General features: G+C 33.4%; 1 protein-coding gene across 5 annotated transcripts; it reads right to left on the bottom strand.

Moving 5' to 3' along the window:
- Positions 1 to 459: 459 nt before the first annotated feature.
- On the bottom strand, positions 460 to 17,126 carry LOC149776896 (vitamin K epoxide reductase complex subunit 1-like protein 1). Of its 5 annotated transcripts, none has more exons than XM_089941593.1 (4): positions 16,937 to 17,126; positions 15,539 to 15,648; positions 8,806 to 9,061; positions 460 to 7,625 (listed from the first exon to the last, which is right to left on the bottom strand). In XM_089941593.1, the coding sequence occupies exons 1-3, from the start codon at positions 17,113 to 17,115 to the stop codon at positions 8,823 to 8,825; spliced, it is 528 nt and encodes a 175-aa protein (XP_089797719.1). In that variant the 5' UTR covers positions 17,116 to 17,126; the 3' UTR covers positions 460 to 7,625; positions 8,806 to 8,822. The 5 variants fall into 5 exon arrangements, with proteins under 5 accessions (XP_089797719.1, XP_089797716.1, XP_089797717.1 ...); XM_089941590.1 differs by having other exon boundaries at positions 8,811 to 9,061; XM_089941591.1 differs by having other exon boundaries at positions 8,816 to 9,061.
- Between the last annotated feature and the right edge of the window lie 4,193 nt (positions 17,127 to 21,319).

Below are 21,319 nucleotides of genomic sequence, written 5' to 3'. Positions count from 1 at the left end.
GTTTGTGGCTTCCTTTCGTTCTCCCTTTTAATTTATCCAGTCAAAATCCATGATTGTATGTACAAATTAAATAACCAAAAAGTCTGTCGCCAAAAAAATCGCCAGATGGGATATTTTTGTCGCCAATAAGGAAAAAAAATCGCAATTTGCGACATTGGCGAAGCCCAGGACGATCCCTGAGAAATATGGCCAGTGGAGTGGTAACAAGCAATTTTTGTTTGATGAAGCGATTTTGGACAACACAGATTCAGAACCATCCATAAGCTTACTTGGTCTTGAAACCATATAGTGAATCCCTGACTCACAGAAATGCATTTATCTGGACTTTCTGTTTCTTAAAAAAGTGATGTCTAAATAACATTTAAAACTATAAATGGGATTTGCAGTGCAGAAGTCCAAAGAAAACCCCTTTATTTCTGGTCTTTTATAAATTTGTTTCTGGCAAGACAAAAAAACACATTACTTGGCACAATTTTTATATTCTGCAATTATAATGCAACATATGAACTACACAATGTGGTCCCTCATTTCAGGACATCCATAAATGTGAGTTACAGCATAGACAAGATTATATTGGGGTATACTGTAACCAAGGATATGTAATAACAAGTATGTTTAATACAAAACCTTATGATGGGATATAGTTAATGTGAAATCAAGATATAATGAGTTAACATACAAAATGTACCCTTTCACATTAAAATTATGAGAAAATAAATAAAACCTTATGTAATGGCATCCATGACCATACCTGTGTTATATCAAGGACTGCATTATTATGAGGTATCTTGTTATGGGGGATACCTTTACTTCAGACAGTGATTATAATCTCAAATTACATCCTGTATATTGGACTAGCTTTTACACAAGACAATTATACATATATTATACATTAGCCTGTGAGCTGAATCCAATAGCAAACTGTAGAGACCCAGACCTACCATTGCAAAATGCCTTTTAATGGGAAAGCAGATCTGGGACTGTGCAGTTTGTTATGAGTATTCAGTAGAACAAACAACACAGACCCTGATCTAACCTTACATTATGCAATGGCAGTTACGGGTCTGTGTTGTCTGCAGTTGGATTCAACATACAGAAGATACTGAAGAATTTAAGTTTATGTTACAGACCCCAAAAAGGGGCCCCAAGTGATCTAAAGCACTCTCTGTTACGGATCACTGCCATCTCACCTCTGTCTGCATGGGTTGGAGTCTCAGATTTAGCCAATGTGGGTATGTGAGAAAGCTTGCCAGTACCTTCTCGTGGGTCAGTGGTTCTTTCCGGGGTTTTCCCGGGTTCTTCCTCCACCAATAATACTGGTCGCCATGTATAGCCTATCGTGCTGAAAAATGGCGTTAAACACTACAAGAACAACAGACCCTAAATGGGGTAATTTTACTAGTGATGTGAAAATGCAAATGCAAACAAAATGCAGAAATAAATACCAACAAAATTATTTATGCATTTTTAAGAAAACGGTGCAAATGCAGAACAATGCATGAGACAAAAATGAAATGGATTTGAAAATCTATTATTTTGAGGTTGCCACTAAATTTAAACGAAGAAAAACCCATGACAACATAATCCACGATCAGATTAATTGAACTATGATACTGTTAATTTTGAGCCAGACATAACACTTGCTACTGGTATGAATACATCAATCAGGGTTAAATTAGGCTGCACTCTTGCTTCAGTGACCACTTTTCCCCATTTTTTACATGAGAAATTTCTTTCCATGGGGCTCATAAGGCACAAAAAAGACCAAAGTAATAAAAGAAGAGATAAAAAAGCATTACACTTGAATGTAGAAATACCGAATTGAGTACATCCAAAATTAACGAATTGAGTGCACTCACTGCCAAAAAAGTTGAAAGAACTTTCTTGCTCATTTTAAATAGCTCATGCACCAATAAGGTCAATGAGCACTGACAGACAATGTAATGAAGATGAAATCTTCAGCAAAAGCACTTATGTAGAACTGAATGTTCAAAATAAATTCGAGAGGAGAATAGTTGCCTGAATATGGAATTTGAATTCAACTGGTAGACCCTCAACAGAGACATGGCTGATAATGATGACACATGTTAAGGGTGGGGATTTAAGATTTCATACAATAAATACTGCAGAAATTAATAAATCTACTATGCTGTGATAATGATATGGACATTAATTTCTTCAATAAACAAGAAACAGATAAGAATATTTACAATCCCTAGGTTTTTTACTTTTCTTGATTAACCCACTTCTTCCATTTTTGAAATTAATACATTAACACCAATGGCAATACAATATTTATTTGAATGAATTGAAACACACACAAAAAAAACAATCTAATAAATATACTACTTTATTTTGACATTTACTGCAGTTACTATATTTTAATTTCCTGTAAATTTGATGGTATCCTTAGTATTTTGTCCATTTACTACTTTATTGAAACATTCATTTAATCAGGCAAGATGCAATGTTAATTGTTCCCTTTTTCTTAACTCTCTAAGTAACAGAAAATCAGACTTTGATAACTTTTTTGTTGTTGTTGCAAATGAACAAAAATGAAAGAATGCAATAAACATCAAATTAGAATCTATTTCTGAGATCAAAAATGAAAAGAGGAAAGCTAAGAATCAAATAGTAATGGAATGTAAACAAAAATGAATCCTGAATACATTTCAAACACAAAGATTTTGTAAGTTTAGCGATTTCAAGGTATGTAGTGCAAATTAGTTCTGCCTGACAGCTGGTTGTAGGCTGGTGAAGTCTGATGATTTGTCAATTTAATTTCATAATCTGTTGAAATGATACTGTCTTTAGAATTTGAACCTGGTAAAACTTCATTAATTGGTCCAAATGGAAGACATAAGTGTACAATGAAAGTGATGTTTTACATCTAATAATGAAGGTGGAATTTTTAGGAAAAAGAACCAAAAAGTCTTCAACAAAGATACTCCACTTCGTGAGAATTTTTGGAAGGTGAATATGATAACAATTTGCTACTCAAGGTCCACTTTGCTATCATAAACAAATTTTAGTTGCCTCCCTTGGCATAACTTACCTGAAACTGGCTATACATAATGTAACAATGGTACTAATTTTATTAAGACCAAAAAGTATGTTACTATTATTATTAATACAAACTATATTTGGTCAAAAGAATATTGTCACTATGCCATTGGGATTGAGGGATTAAAAAACCAAAAGTATATTAAAAAAAGGCATCCACATTTTGAAATATTTAACAACAAATACAGCATCTTGCTAATTAAAGATTTTTCCATGTACTGTTTTACAACTAGACTTTACAAAGTTGTTTCTTTGAAGCATAACTGTTTCTTTCTAATTTTACAGAGAACAATATATGTGCTATACCAATGAGTTCTGGCAGCAACACTTAAAACAATAATAATAATTTAAAATGAGTGAGTTCATAAAAATGTATATGACAAATCAATTGAAAATGCTTTACAATTATATATGCACACAGAGTAGGTAAGTACAGACTAGATCTCAATAGCTAATTAACAATTCAATTTTTGTCAACAAATTGGAAGTGATTTTAAAATCAAAACTGCGCATGGGAAAACAACGGTGATCACTGAGGAAATTACTATGTCACTTTATTTAACAGGTAATTCTGAAACAGGAAAAAGAATTACCGACTTGTGTTCAACATTTTTTTAACATTGTTGTTTATGTAAAATGCACACTCATTTTTTTATCGGTGCATACTGGTATCTGCTGTTAAGTATTGCTTTTAATGACACGAGACTCCCCTTTGTTAAGCCAACTATGTATTTAAATAGAAACATTAACCTTAGTCTACAGTGTGGAAGAATGTACAGATAGTTGGACATGTACGTGGGCATGAATAGGATTCAGGCTAAGTTGAGCCTTTATCAGGGCAGTCTCAGCAATAAGGGTCTACAATGTCATCCTACTCAGAGCTTGAACAGCAATGGCCTGGTCTGTAGACGTATTATGAAATGGCTGATTTCAGACTGTACTTATTGTAGTTCTATTAAAGCATTCTGCAAAGAACCACTAAAAGCATCTTGCAAAGAATGAACCACTTTTTTCTAGGGTAAGATAGAAAGAAAAGCAAACATAAAACTAAAATAAAAAACTGATTACTGGACAAATGTGAAAAACAATCAGTAATGAAGATGAACCCCTGCTAATTTCAGATCAGTATTTCTCTCAACTGCCAAATTTATTCTTCTTACTTAAAATATTGAACTCTGCCTTAATAAGGGAATCATTTCTGTAAAAGACATTTTGAGGAATCTTCTATGAACATTCATTTATGATTGTCTAATCTCAATGCATAAAAAGGACATTTCAAGCTAAATCAAAATATACATACTCCTGTGACTGACCCATTTAAACGTACAAATATACACTTGCCACTTGTCTACCTGAACCAAATTGGAATTAACAGTGTATGTTCACTATATGCAGTGTAGCTCATGTGATTTTTCATTTTTCCACACATTATAGTAGGGTAATTAATCCCTTAATGCACCAATTACACTGAAGCTTAAGATGAAGGGGTAAATATATCTAAATCATCACCACAAATCATCAAGCACATCATGTGCAAGTCCAATGTGGAGATGGTCGGTGGATATTACTGACTGATAAGCATCATGACCACCTGTTGAAAGACTAAGGCATGAGAGAGATTTAGAATCAGATACCATCTGAACTATCAATTTTCTCCGTGTCAGTCGTATGTGTGGACTCCAAAAACTAATGTTGAAAGAATATTGTATGCGTGCTAAGAAAAAGTTGATCGGCTTCTACCAATACTTTTTTTTGTAGATGTTGACCATGTCATAAATTCATGTTCATTCTCAATTCAGTTTAAACAATGGAAACCAAGAATTTTACATCATGATCAGTGCAAAGCAGATCACTAACACTTCTTACTTTATTTAAGGGAATTCAAACAAACTTATGTACTGACTTGACAAAAAGGCATACCTTCTCTTAAACATATCCTACTGTTACAAACAATAAGTAATCCTCCAAGAGAGAGACAGATGAGTTCCAATGACAACCACTGCTAATTAAAATAAAAGAATGGTTAACTCTGAATTAACACTGAAATGCAAACCACATGCTTGATAGTCCTATAGAAGTAATAATAGTAAACAGCAGGTGTTCACAAAGCTGAATATACACAATTTTCAGCCTGCCAGATGCAGATGCAATGGGCCAACTGCATGTGTATTGTAAGGTAAGGATGATTTAACTTTTGGTGGTGGGAGGATGAAGCTAGGAATTTCTTTTGGACTGTGATATATTTTTTTCTCCATTTATTACAGGATAAAGAAAACTTGTCTTCCAGCAGATTGATGCAATGAGCGTGTTTTCCCCCACACAAATAACAGCAAGACAATTGCTTTCAACCTTCTAATGAATCCTAATACCCCCTTAGAAAAGTAAATGGTCTGTCCCTAAGCAAGATTTGACTTATATAGATGTTCTACAGAAATCATTGTCAACAGTGTTATAAAATATTGACAAGAATTAGATTCAGACAAGGTTGTCATTTTTTGCTTCAGAAAGGTGTCATCATTATATGAAGATATCTGACATGGATATTCAAAAGCCATAAATATAACCCAGTAATTAAAAGTGGAAGCTTATTAATTGTCCATAGTTAAAATGAATTAAATATATTGCTGAAATGAATAATCTTATGGATCAATTCTCAAGATTTCAAGACTAATCCCTCTCTTGGTGATAAATTTAGTTGCAATATAAGTCAAGATTGTATTTTTCAACAAATGAGAAAAACCTCTCAAAATCAATTTTTCTGTTTTAGCATAAATTTATATGACGTTCAAAGACCACTACATTTCAGTATCCAAAACAATCTCTCCCTCTTTAGTGTTAATTCAATTTCTGGTTTATTTAGTCAGCAAGATGTGTAGCTATATAAGCTACTGTACTGTGGGTATGGGTCAAATTTGAATTTCTTTATGTTTCTTACACAGAGAAATATATCAAGTGCTTCGTTCAGGAACACACAATAATAAGCAGACCTGAAAATCATCTGCAACTGCTTTGGTACCTAAATCTTGATTGGGGAGGGGGCTTGACTGCTAGTGTGACCTTTCCCTGAATTCATGCACTGCTGTGCCACATATCCCAAATTAAACCAAATGTATGTCATAATATGTATATGTTAGGATTCTGTTAATGAAAATTCTTATTGTTGATATACTGGATTGTTTTGTATACCTCCAGTTTTAATAAAAATAAACAGTCATTTAGAAGCCTGTCTTCAGCACTTCTACATGCAGCTCCCTCTAACTCACTCCACAGAACTCAGCAGATTCAGTAAATGGTATTTTCAGCTGACTTTCACCTGATAATGAAATCGAGTATGTCATGTTGAGGCAATGTACACCCAGTCCTTTTGCAGCCAACATTACTCCTTTCATTCACAAAGCCACTGCAGCTCAGTGGTTAGCAGGCTGGACTTTCAACTGAAAGGGTGTGTCTCAAATCCTACCATCGAGCCAGCCTGGGTAAGCTACTATGGTGTGTCCTTGGGCAATGCACTTTACTTGCATCGGCACTAATTAACATTCTTGTGCTGCTCTGCCCATAAAGGATTGAAGCAAACCAAATCCTTTCATGCACTGTTTGTTCTCTCCTCTCTTATTCTCACACTTTAATTTTATATCTCCTACATTAATGAAATTGACTTTTAGATGTAACCTGTTGTCCTGGTGCATTTTTCAGTTACCATGCAAAACTTCCTCTCGCTCTTTCGTTCCATGTTATGAATTTAGCTTATGATGTACTTCTTTTTAATAAAATAGTTTAAATATAAAAATGTAAATGTAGTTAAAAATGTCCTCACCAACATTTAAACTTCAATACAGATAAACCTGGTTCAGATATATTCTTGTGATGAGAACCTTGTTTAACCAATCTGATATGCATTTTTTAAAACAAATAACTGCAAATGAAATGTCTTCATTCAATATATGGTACTGTTTATAGCCTTTTTTAAATGTAAATATGCATGTCTCATGAAAATAAGAGTATGGCTTTGCATGTCATCAGCAGTTCTGAGCATACTGCCTCTGTCTTTCTCTTGCACATGTGCAAAAGAATCTTGCGATTTGGCAAATTGGATTTTCATTTCACATTTGGCTGATAGTTCACCGATTTTGCATGAAAAGATTTGATCTAAATAACTCATTTTTTAACAATCAAAGAATTCCATGTATTATTCTTAAATATTTAATGATAGAGAAATTGTCAATGATTCCAATATTTTGGGTTTAAAATAAATCATAAATCTGAATCCTCTCCATGCTCTTTCTACCCGAATGTCATGCATGGAGCAATGAAAATTCATGTGAGCTGTACTGTAGGTGAAGTCAATATAGATAAGCCAGTCAGGGATAAATTGGATACAAAATAACTACATTTACCAGTAAAATAAATAAATTCAAAGCATATATCATGGTGAACTTCATATAAAGTTTGCCTTTATGTACAGGATAAACTGGATCAGTCCCTGAACTGTCCCTTCCAGAAAGGTTCCAATGTAATCAATATTTCTTAGAGTATGCATTGTCCAATCTGAGTTTTAATTCCATCTGCAAAGAAAATCAGTAATTGTATTCTGGAACATATAAAGTTCTATTATGTTTTGCTGAAAGAATGGCTGAAAGAATGGCAAAAACAAAACTTCAGTACCTAATCCTGGTCAAATATCATTTAAATGGGTTCAATAATTTATCATTTTATAATTATAAAGAAATGTACGGATGTACATTTTATGCAGGGTCATACTTAAAGCTCACTTTGTCTTATGACTTGATGAGATACAAACCGTACATTAAATAAATGCTCAAAATGGACCTGACAACCATCACTGTACAGTAATATGCTGATTATTGGGACCTATCATAAGACCATGGTTCTGTCTGCTATCAAGTGGGTATTTTAGATTCCTTTCAAGTCCCTGAACCAAGCAACCTGGATATTTACATAATATTCTACTTCATTATATACTCTAATTTTGTCCTGAAGACTCAACATGATGCGATACAACTTTTTACATCATAGTGTCATACAACTTGCCCGACATATTAATTTAACTAATGAACGAACTCATGTATGAAGCTGGGTAAAAAAAATTAAAAAAGCATACTGTATATTCTCTAATTAATGCACTGGGGATGAATGAAATTTTCCAAATGGAGGGCATTTATTGGAACACAATAATGAAAGCCATGTTGTTCTTTTGATGTACTCTTATAATGACCACACATACATCTGGGGGTCTTCTGCCTCTGAATTCAGTCTTTCTAAATATCATCTCAGTTAAAATAATCAACACATGTTAACACTCAGCAGCTGTTTGAAGTAGGACATGCCGCCCAGCTATTGCATTATGTCCAACACTATGCATGTGACTGTGATTTTAGTAATTTATACACCGATATATAAACGGCATCAGTGTGATCAACTGAAACTGCTGCAGCATTTTGTTGTGATCTTGGATCTGAAGCAGTTTTAAATTTTCTCTTCTTAAATATGGGGTGGGGGCGTATATTAATTAGGGAATATACAGTATTTCAGCATTTGTAACTACTACATATAGTAATGTCAAGAGTTTTGGTAACTGATGCTAATTATAAATTAGAGTATATAATAAACAGTTTATTGTATGAGTACTGTCTGAAATCATTTTCCTTTGTAAGCTTATTGGCCACATGCCAAAATAACTAGTTCACTAAGATATCAGATATTACATATGTGAAATTTAATTACATAACCTCGCACAACACTTATTTCTTCTTCTTCGTCTTCTTTGACTCCTGCTCTTCTTTCCGGAGGCCCACAAGAACCATAACTCTCATCACAGAGCACAGAAGAATAAATGCATTTACGATATAGGATGAGATACACACAATGCACATGTCCTCGAGCACGAAGTACAAAATGTAAGCCAAGTATACACATCCCAGATTTGCAGAAACAGCTAATACTAGTTGCAGCCAGACAATTGAATCAAATGAGAAAAAAGCTGAAATAGAGAAATGAATAAAAGTGGCTGAGTAACAAAGAATTGCTCCTACTATGTCAGTGAGCATTTATTACATATTAATTTCAAACAATAACTTTTAATGTATGCATCAATTATTTACAAAACTCTCAACCAGCATTAGAGACATTAAATGATTTGCAAAGCACTTTGAGTTTCTCTTTACAAAATCTCTGACAATTTCATAAGACCTTAAAATATTTGAATATGTGTTTCAAGATCTTAGTAAAAACAACAAAATCTGCCTTTGGGGAACATCTCCCTATACAAAACACCTACTTATAAAGACTGCCATTCTAACAAACCTTTGTTCATTTTCATTTATTTTCAACTTTATTTTTCATTGTCAGTTTACCATCTATACCAGGGGTCTCAAACACGATGCCCTCTAGTCAGCTTATGAGCCAAGTCATATGCTGTGGCCCACAAAATGATTGGCCTCACAAGGTGTTATGAGAAATAACAAAGGTAGTGCAACCCTTTGGCCATCAAAAATGCCATCATGCGGGTGATTTAAGTTTGAGAACCCTGATCTATACAATGGAAACATATCCATAATGGGCAATTTCGTTTTCCCTGTGCATCCATGACAGATTTCATGTACATGTTTAATATATTGATAATCCATTTATTATAAGCAAAGTCTGTGAATATTTGTTTTCTGTCTGCTATGGTGGGGTTACAGAAATTTATAATCATGAAGTCTGACTTTGAACTTGAAGACTGAGCTGTAAAGTTACTAGGTAAACATCAAAACAAACCAAGTTTTAGAAGAAATGTGAAGAAAACAAGGCCAAACAAATTACATGTATCAGTGATCTTGACCTTGGAGATAATACCTTGACACTGATACATGATATACTATCAAACTAAGAAGTATAAGTGTACCATAGTATATGCCTGTACCTCAAACAGATTTTATTATATAAAACAGACACAAAAGACACTTAGAAATACTTAGCTGTGATCATGTTAAGACCTCATGCAACAAATCTTTGATTGTGAATTTATTTGTTTACCAAGCTTCACCCATTTATTTTGAAGAGTAATTAAGTTAATAAGCAAAATGGCAAATGTGACTGAAACCTAGGCTACTGACCAGTGACCTTGACCCTGATGATAGGACCTGTGGTACACAATTCACCTTTAAGTGACATTATATAGTTATATACCAAAATTCATCCTTTCTTTTCAAATGACTCTAAAATTCTCAACAGGAAACAAAAATACAAATGAAAAATATTCAGCACATAATACCACATTTTAATTTCTGTAGAACATTCAGTAAAGTGGAGTCTCTTTTTGACTCAAAACATTCAATTTTCTAAGGGTGTGGGATTCTTTTTATAAAGCTTGTATTACTTATTAACTTCTAATATCCGATCTTGAATAAGTGGTTATGTTACCCAAAGCATGCTACATGTGTCTTTCTATGAATGCATGTTTAAAGTTTGGTCAAAATATAATAAAAAACTGTCACTGTAACTCTAATTTTTGCATATTTGAACCATAACCTTCTTCCAGAAACCCCTCGGTGAAAGGCCTCGAAACAATGCAACTCCTGCTGATGGTTATTGCTATAATGACTGTTAAGTCTTGGGACAGTAAGTCTTGGAACACCCTAAATTACTTTCAAAAGTAATTTTTAATGACCTATAAATGTTAGAACAGAAAATTATATCAGTTTTTTCATGTACTACAAGTCTTGGGACACATTCTACATTTTTTTTTCTATGAATCAATCAATGTATTTTTTCTTGATTGTATTTGCAACATTAGAAAATAATATGACCATGGGACAATCATCATGAATTCTAACATAAAAAAATTTATAAATTGATAAGCTGTACCGATGTCATTTTTTACCAGTTATGCCAATACAGTGTATATCCAACTATTAAAATTGCCGATACCGATTACAAGACCAATTATTTCATTACTATTTGTTTTATAACAACGATTGGTTCAGAAACATAAACTTGTTAGTGCAATGCAAGCAGATATTTTGCCGTATGAGTTATAACAAGGTTGTTTATGCAGAAAGTGAATTTGAACTTCTATAAAAAATATAAACAGAAACTGGATAAGAAGTACATTGCTATTTATAGAAAACAATAATCACACAAACATAAAACTTGAAAAACTTTAAAACTAACACTGATAATGTATTAAGCTAGTCTTTTAACTTTCTAGATTTCAATAAATGACTAAAAAAAATATTAAAAATGATAGCCCAATAATAATTAAATTAATAATACTCATGCTTTAAGAATAAAGTTAGACATCACTGTATGCTTTCTGCAGCTAATACTGAAAGTCTAGTTGAGGTACATTGTATTTAAGCAACAGTAAAATTTCTCCCTTCTTGCCAAGCAACAATCCAGGGTGATCCGAAAAAATCTAGCCTGCACCACTAAACAGCTGCTAGCTTGGAATGCTTAAAGCTGGTGCAGACAAATAGCATCTAGCTAATTTGGCCCATTAGGGGAGATGAAACCTGTGAGCATCCCACCAGCCGTATATGTCTTCTTCTCATGGTAACAGAGAGCTGGCCAGATACAATTCAAGCATCATGTCAACGACGTCATCCACATGGGTTGCTTCATTGATGGTACAGACAGGTTCATCTCAGGCCACAGAAAACAAATCCCAGAGATATGACGTTGATGGTCCAGTGGCGTTTGTTTCATTTGCAGTTTTTCTGTTTTTGGTTGGGGATTCCACCTGCTTGTCAGCATTCAGGCTCCAAGCCATTCTTTGGATCTGGTCACAAATAATTCTTCGCTGAATAGGCGATGTTTGGATCGTGGATCCAAGATGGTGACCAAGACCAGCTTCTTGCTGCTGGCAATGTCAGCTAAGTGTGTGTTCAGTAACATCAACATATCACAGTGCATTGTATGAATACCTTCACTTGCTTTATGCTCTGAAGCCAGCAACATTCATAGCATTTTCAGCATAAGAAAAATGATGGATACTGATGTTTGGCTATCACTTACTTCATTGGTAATGTCTGCAAATGGGCCTAATGTGTCCACAGTATTGTTAAACAAGAACACTGTTGGGCTGTTAGGCTAGGTAGGTCATAGAGAGTAGTGTAAGCCCACAAAACTTATTTTTGTTATTATAACAAAACCAACAAATTGTATGTAGAATTCTGGCGTGTCTGGACAACCTGGATGAGTTTCTTATGGGCACAGCCAAATTTTCCTACTGCTCTTTGAGCTGCTGTTGTGCCAGGAAGGAGTGCTGGAACTTGCTGACTATGGATTGAGAGATCATCAAAACATCTTTGACAGCTTGTTGTGGCATAATACTATCACTGACAATGAGCTGCAGTGTGTGTGCAAAACAGCTGATGCTGTCGATTTCAGCCAGACGCATTGCTTTAAACATGTCTGCACCTCCATCACACAGAAGAAAATGGATACAAGTTTTGGAAATGTTATATTTCTTGCATTTGTCCAGTTTGCTCGCCAAATATTCTCCTGTATGTGCTTCATTGAGAGGCATTACTGCTAAAATCACCTGTTTCCACTAAAAGTCTTCTATCAACCAGTGTTCCATAACACTCAAGGCTATGACAATGGACAGGTCTGACCACATATCAGAGGTCAAACTAAGGTCAGATTAGACAGAAACTAAATTATGCACCTTGCTTTGTATCACCTTATGCATGCCAGGTATCAAAGATGTGGAAAAGTACTTCCAACTTGGAATTTTATAGCGCGGCTCTGCCTTGGCCATCAGATGTCGAAATCCAATGTCTTCAACAACAGAAAATGTGTTGCACATCTACTGCCATTAACTCTGCAATAGCTTTGTGCCAATGAATAACTCTCTGGTCGTCAAATGCAAATGGCTAGTCAGAGATGAAAAGTTACTGCAGCTGCTGAGGTTAACTGTGCAGCATCCTTTTCTTTTGTATCCGCCAGAAACAGGCCATGTTCGATGATATAATTGCAGTGCAAGTGCTACACAAGATTTGATTATAGTTTTTAGAATCCTTTCCACCCCTGGAAATGCATGCTTTGCAAAGTGTGCAGTTTGCTTTGAACATATTGACTGCATTTACTTTTAAGTAATTCCAGACTAAACTTGAGTGTTTTGAGTTCAACATTATGCAAAGGCTTGGTAGTATATTTAATAGTGGACAATCGCTAGTCACTATTAATAATCCAATCGATTCGCGCTCTTGAAAAAATGTTTTAAATCAAGTTACTGCTAAGTTGTCCATGAGGCTGGATGGATGCACGCACCATGCTGCAGCAGCTTAGCAGCTGGGGTATCCAGGGGTAACGTTGCTGGTGCTGGCATGCCATTATCAATGGTGCATAATATTTGTATGTCAGCATTCAGCTGCTTCAGCGTGCGACCACTATTTGTTGACTAGTAGCATTGCAGGACTGGCTAAATAACAAATCAAACAGTGCGAGTCATAGTTTCGTAGTAGTTTGAAATTTCACTAGCTATCTAATCTGCCTAGATCTCTGCTAATGTGTATGCTGAAGTTCAACAGCCACATGAGGCCTCATTTGCTGGTTGGCTGCTGTGATTAGGATGAGTGCATGAATGGTATTGATAATTTGTTGTGTGCAGACAATCAGTCATAGTTAACAGCAAGTGTGGTAAAAAGTATTTACTTTTAAGAATATAATGTATATCAATTAACCCCCAAATCAAATGTTCATTCCTTATTTCCACTATTTAATTCCGATTTAAAATTCAAGACATGTGAAGATGAATGTTATGATTACATTTATATTTTGGAAATTTGTTTACATCGGCACTGATTATTTCTGCCAATACCGATTGTTCTACTAATCTGCTCAATGAATATGACTGATTAATCGGAATAGCTTTAATAATCTGTTTGCAAAGTCATTAAATATATTTAATTTTCCTGTTTCCTTATTTTTTCTGCCCAATTCAAATTTGTACAATTTGATTGATGACAAGAGTTGAGTATTAGCTAGCTGCTGAAAGCATTTACAACAGTAACCTATCCCCTTTGTTTTCAGTTTATTATTGTTTGTTTAAGCAATACTGCATTAGAATATTACATCAATACACCCGTAATTACATTTTTATTTTGCTTTGACAATGTAAATACTTAACAAGTTAATAATGTGCTCCCAGTATGACAAGAATGAAAAAAAATAGCATTTGGTTCAACACCCACATTTAGTGAACAGGTTTATATCATAGTATCACTGCATGTACATTGAAGATTTTGACTTGCAGTGAATACATCCCCTGGATTCAAATTATAGGCACCACTGCACTAAACTTAAATACTATCTCCAAAATACCACAATGAGGTTTCAGAAATAATACTTTGAAAATAACTGTAACACCTTAAAAACTCAAATGAAGTTTACTTTGATGTAAGCGAACATAAATAAGCACCTGTTTACTCGGCTACCGTAATTGTATTAATCAACCAAGTAAGTATTCATACCTTAATTGACTGACAATGGTTAGTCAGTACAATATCAGTTATGGGAGCCAAATAATTTAATTCTACATCAAGTATTTTGGGGAATAAAAGAGGATATAGCTAACACTACATACAATTTGTACTGTGCAAATACTGTTCTGTACACCACACATAGTACAGGTTGCCCAGTAATTGCCCCTTGAATTATTAAGTTTTTATTTACCAATATTTTAATTCATGTTGGAAAAATCGGAAAGTATGCACATGCAAAAAATAAGATAAAACAATCATAGTAGTTTGTAACAGTTTATTGACATGGTAAATGAACAAGAACTGGTCACTGCTATAAACAAGCAGCAATATGGCGACCATGCCAATTTTGTCTTGACATTTTGTTTTTAGGTCTATAAGTGTTGAGACACCAAAAGATGATTTTTTTTATTTTAAGCATATAAATACTGAGACACAAAAAATAAATTATTATTTGTTTCGTGTCCCAAGTCACTATGGTACATAGCCTACTAAGTTTGGTGAATTTCCATCCATTAGCTTAGGAGGTGTGGTTAAGGGCAGATGACTGGACAGACTGATAGTATCGCAACACTCAACACAAAGGCATAGGAATAAAAAAAATTGACATAATGTACTAAAAGTTTTTGAAGTTGTACTAACCATACCATTTGTACAAGCTTATAAGAGGAGACCATCTCCAAACTGTACATATCAGATCTGCCATTGCATAATGCACCAACAGATCTGGGTCTGTCCAGTTTTTTAGGAGTAATCAAAAGAACAATGTAGACCCTAATCTGCAGATGCATTATGCTATGACTGATCTGGATCTTTTTTGTTTGCAATGTCACTTGACTTATAAGTGTATATATACGGTATACTCAATTGTCCTATTTGGCTCATTTAAAAAAGCTTCAACCATATTTTGTTCTAAAAGTAGAAAATATAATTATTATTTGTGCTCTTAAGCCTTTCCCTTTTAAATAAAAATGAAATCAAGAATATACCCAAGACTGTCTGCAGTAAGTAAAACACCATTCCATATACACTATTGGGCTGGTTGAGAAAACTCTCTTTTCCAAAAATTCTGTCAATGATCCCAAAACCTTTTCCATACCTGTGAAGAGAAAAAATTATTTAAGTCTACACTGAGAATAATGATTTGTTCTGTGGGTGAATATACATATTTTGGGTGGAAAAAAATCGAGTCCAAAAAATGAGGTTTTTCCCTCTGTATTTTGTAGTGCAACTAGAACTTCCAGTTTATTTGGTATCATTGTAGAACTACATTGGTCTACCTTCTATAATACCACCCACTTTAGTGCATCATGCACAACCTTGACGTTACAGAGCTCGGCATTAGGCTACTACCTCCTGCTACGTTAACTCGTCAGCAGGGGTTAACGTGTTAACATCAAAGCCATATTTTATGCTGATTGAGCTCTATAGTAATCTGACCATAATTAATTAATCTCATTAATCCAGACTTCTGATCACACAATGTATAATCCATGTCAACAAACTTAAACACTGTAGTTAAAAGGACCCTGCAGACATAATCAACGGGATGTTAATTGTTTCAACCTGCCTGAAATTAGCAACTAAATCATCTTGCCCTACTTAAGTCAGTTCAGTCACAAAATCACCGTTAATATCCTACAGTGTAAATTGCAAGCAAGTTGTAAAAAAATGGAAAAATATTTTTTCTTATAAAAATAATTTAGCACACACAGGAGATGAAGGGATTGATGTGAGTCACCCCTCTTCTCAAGTGAAATACCCTCCTGTCTGGGAGGTTCACAATTATGAATTTGACTTTGCAGCCAACAGTATGAAATACATTTATTTCCAGTCTATGAATATGTATATGTATGTATTGTTCTACAATACCTCAGCACAAGAGTCACTACAGTACATGTATATGCAACATGTAAAAAATCGCTTTTTGTATAACTCATTAATCCCTGTGGCCACAATACATTCAAAGTGTATTATTGATTGTTAAATGTTCAGTAGAAAATTCTAAGGAAGGAAGGTATATAATTGGCAAGTGCTGTAATCAGACCAATCCGATATCGTCATTCACATGAGCACACTCAAATGATAATTTCTTGACTATTATTGCAGCTTTTGATGTAAACACCAGTGCATCTCATTCCCAAAACTGCATTTTTTTAATAATACCTTATCAACCTGTTTAACTTGGAAATCTTGGGATTTTTTGCAATTCTTGTTTAAATGCAGTTCGTACATGAGGCACAATGAAGCATTTCCTGCAAAGGCTTGAAATTAAACCATGATTATAAAATTTAACATATCTGAATTACTATCTCTATGAATACTGAAAAACGAAATTGCCTTTCAGTTCATCGAAAATACATAACACATCTGTAACATCAACGCACCTGGAGGAAAATACTTTGGTACAACTAATTCTTTCACTTATATCACATAGAGCCCTGAACGATGGGTCTTTCTCAACAGAGACCTCGACATGATACGCATACACTGAAATTATCATGCCCAGAGTACTCAGCCAAACACTGCCAACGAGCAGAGCCCGTGACGAAAATTGCGCCGCCATATCGTTTGTACTACTACTTCCTACGACAGAACGTTTAACTTCGGTGACGATGAAGACATTATCTTTAGGTGGATCGATTTACCGGAATAAACCAAACCAAAGAAAATTACCGAAACAATAAATAAATAAATTACGGGAACAAAAGATAATATTCCTCACTATTAAACAATTAAAAAGTTCACGCTGTAATTAAAAAAAATTTCAACTTACGATTCTTCCAACATGTGCTTTTTTGTTGACATTTTCTCTATTTTTTGTCTTTTGAAACGTTATCAAAGTACCTCATTTCTCGAATTTTGTCTTTGAAACTTGATCAAAGTACCTCCTTCTCGAATTTTGTCTTTTGAAACGTTTAAACGTGATCAAAGTACCTCATTCTCGAATTTTGTCTTTTGAAACGTGATCAAAGTACCTAATTTCTCGAATTTTGTCTTTTGAAACGTGATCAAAGTACCTCACTTCTCGAATTTTGTCTTTTGAAACGTTATCAAAGTACCTCATTTCTCGAATTTTGTCTTTTGAAACGTGATCAAAGTAGTGCAGAACTTTGATACTTGAGCAGTGACACTCTGGATGTCTTGAGACACGAAATCAAAACAGACGTTGTTGTCCTCACGGAGGTAAAATAGGGGTAGGGGGAGCACAAACGTAGATTTCTGTTTTCACATCTAGTGTGTGTATATATATATATAAATAAATAAATAGAGATAAACAGTTTTTGTAACAGTTGTATTATGTATAACGCATACTTATTAGAGGTACAGGAAATAAATAAATAGAAAAAAGAAAAAACAGAAGAAGAAAATAACGAAAACACGAAATAATATTAATAAAATAAATATAAAACTAGATAAATATATAAAATATATTCCTAATCTAATTTGTACAGCAGTTAAATAAGTCATTAGAACTCAATTTATATAATAAAAAATATGGTGTGCATAATGCTTACTATAAAGTATTTTATAAATAATTAATTATATTGTAAAGAAAATTAACTTACAACTGCAATTTCATTTTTAAAGAATTAGTAAACTTATTTTTATGTTATTAGATTATACTTTTAGCAATTAAAAGTTTTTGCAAAGTAGAATAATCTTATCTAATTGTACACAAGGGACAGAATTCAGGAGAAACAATATAAAAAAATATTAAAATCTTTTTCACTTAATGTCATATAGTGTTTTTGAATTTAGACCTTTTGGATATTCCGTATTAAGACGGTGAATCCAATAGGTTTCCTTTAGTAGACGTTCCATTTCAGGATCAGTTTTAACAATAGGTTGGAAGGAGAAATCTTGCAATGTATGGGAATTTTTGTTAAAATGTGTGGCAACATGAGATGAAAATGATTGATCGATATAATTTTTTATATCTGATCTGTGTTGGTTCATACGTTTAGATATTTGTTGACTGGTTTGTCCAACATATTGGATGCCACATTTTTTGCATGTTATCAAATAAATAACATTTGATGTTGCACAATTAATATCACAACACATATTAAAAGTTTCTTTCGTATTATTACTATTGAAAGAAGTATTTTCATTAATAAATGAACAGTGTGAACATCTAGGTCTATTACAGTTAGTTGATGATCCTATTTTATATGATGGTTTTTCTAATTTAGAATTAGTTAGGAAATCTTTAAGATTTTTAGTCCTTTTATAAGCAAGTGTAGGTTTGCTTTCGTGTAGCGATTTAACACTTGCTTTACATGATAAGTTTAATAAATCCCAATATTTATTGATAATCTTACCTATATTAGGCAAACTTGGATTATATTCCATAACAAAAGGAACGATATCTTCATTTCTACTTTTGATTTTATATTGTAAAGATTCAAGCTGTGTAAGAGAAGATACTTTTTGGAAAGCAGTATTAATGATGTCAACAGGGTAATTTCTATTTTGAAAATGCTGACCTAGTTCTGTCAAAGATGATTTAAAAACAGCATCATCCGAAATAATTCTTCTGTATCTTTTTGCTTGACTATATGGTATCCCATTTTTACATGATTTAGGATGGCATGAAGAATATTCAACATATTGATGAATATTCGTGTTTTTAACATGAACCATGGTAGTGATGTCATTATTTTCATTTTTCACGACATCTACGTCCAAAAATGAAACTTTAGTTTTAGAGACATTGAATGTAAATTTTATTGTTGGATGTAATTTGTTTAAATTGTCTATAAAGTAATAAAGGTCTTGTAATGAATAACTCCAAATCATGAAGATATCGTCTAAAAACCTTAACCATACATCCGGTTTTAAGTGGCATTTATTTAGAAAATCATTTTCTAATTTTGCCATAAATAAAGATGCATAAGCAGGTGCCATAGGACTACCCATTGCTGTTCCCATTTTTTGAAGATAGTTTGTATTACCAAATTGAAAAAAGTTATTTTCGAGCACAAGTTTTATCAAATCACAAATATGTTCTTTTGATAGTTTATATGTATATTCGTTTTCTTCAAAATAATTACACGCTTCGATACCATCATTGTGTGGTATATTCGTGTAGAGTGAAACCACATCAAGTGTAACAAGGAATGAATTTTCAGTTAGTTTCGGTAAAGATTTCAATTTGGTAATTAAATCAAAAGTATCTTTGACGTATGAAGGTAGTGATTTCATTAGTGGTTGTAAAATGTGATAAATATATTGCGATATATTATTTGTAATTGAGTTGTATGTAAAAATAATGGGTCTACCTGGATATCCTAAAGGTAGTGACTTATCAACCGTTTTATGTGTTTTTGGTAAAATATAAAACTGAGGTGTGCGTATTTTATTTGGGAAGATATCAAGTTCATCATATATGAAACAATTGTGTACAGAGATTTGATTAATACATTGGCTTATTTTTTCTTTCGTTTCTTCGGAAGGATTATAGGAAAGTTTTGTGTAATATTCTTCATCATTTATTTGTCTTTCTACTTCTTTAATATAATCCTGCTTATTCATTATTACTATGGTGTTCGACTTATCCGCTTTTTAATAATAATACTTTCATCTTGCGATAAGCTACGTAAAGAATTTAGTTCTTCTTTAGATATGTTTGTAAAATGTTTTCTTTTAGGACTGCTATTTAAAATTTCTTGTTTAGTTGCTTCAATATAAAAATCGAGATAGATATCTCGTCCACTAGAAGGTGTAAATGTTGATTCTTTTTTATTGTAAAAGGGCTTATTTTGCAGATGAAAACTATTTTCATATTGTGAAGATGTACATGATTGTGAGAAAAATTCTTTTAATTTTAACGATCTTGTGTATTTGAAAAATGCTTCTGCTAAATTAATATTATCATGCACTTTGGTTCTCGGACAATATGATAATCCCTTACCCAGAAGAATGTAATCACTATTAGTTAGAATTCGTTTAGAATGGTTTAACACAGTTTCTTTTCCTCTTTCGATTTCCTTTTTTCTTTTCTTTTGTTTCCTCCATCTGTTCTTGTTTTGTATTCTAATGAATCTCTTATTCTTTCTTCTGTTTGTGTTGTTTTCAACAGATCTTTGAGGGTTTCCATTAGACTTTCTATCGTTTCTATAACGGTTCTGTTGGATTCTTGTGTAGTTTTCTTCGCCCCATTTTTTACTGCATCTGCATAGGTCGCCTTTTGTGTGCCTGGGGCTGTTAAGTATTTTGCTTGATCATTTTTGCAATTGTTTCGAATGGATCTATGTTTTGTTTCAATGTGATTTGGTTGATAGGTAATTCTTACTCTTGGTGATGCTTGTTTTATTTCCTTTTCATGTTTTGGTTGTTGGTTATTCCGTGTGTGATTTTTAGTTACTACACGTTTTTTTTTTACATTGATGAAGTCAATATCATCTGCTGATTTATTTGGTTGTTGATTAGGTTGTTGATTATCTCTCTTTGATTTTCCTCTAGTTATTTTCGATGCCGATGTTTCTCTTTGTCCAGGAAAATTGTTTTTCTCTCTCTGTAAATTATGTAACTTTTTAAGTTGATTTGATAAAAGTTCGTCTTTTTTGGATTCAGTTTTTTTAAAAAGTTCTTCATCAAAAATGCATGTATTTCCTTTTATCAGACTTTTTAGTTCATCCCTATGTTCTTCTAGTTCCTTGCCTATCTTGATAACTCTCCTCTGATGTTCTTCTTTTAGTCTCTCACATATTTCCAAAGAGACCTATTCCAAAAGGGAGTCAATAGATTCTTGGAACGTCTTTGAT

This window comes from Sinohyriopsis cumingii, chromosome 18, assembly GCF_028554795.1.
Source record: "Sinohyriopsis cumingii isolate HCF-2022 chromosome 18, ASM2855479v2, whole genome shotgun sequence".
Classification (NCBI taxonomy): Eukaryota; Metazoa; Mollusca; class Bivalvia; order Unionida; family Unionidae; genus Sinohyriopsis; species Sinohyriopsis cumingii.
The sequence above is the reverse complement of the archived record's forward strand: the minus strand, read 5'-3'. Positions and strand labels throughout refer to the sequence as shown.

Coding starts and splice junctions, on each gene's coding strand:
- LOC149776896 (XM_089941589.1), bottom strand. CDS start 17,115: ATGGCGGCGCAATTTTCGTCACGGGCTCTGCTCGTTGGCAGTGTTTGG. Junction 15,649..16,936: donor ACCAAAGTATTTTCCTCCAG/GTGCGTTGATGT, acceptor TTCTCTTCACAG/GTATGGAAAAGGTTTTGGGA. Junction 9,062..15,538: donor CTTACTGCAGACAGTCTTGG/GTATATTCTTGA, acceptor TCTCTATTTCAG/CTTTTTTCTCATTTGATTCA.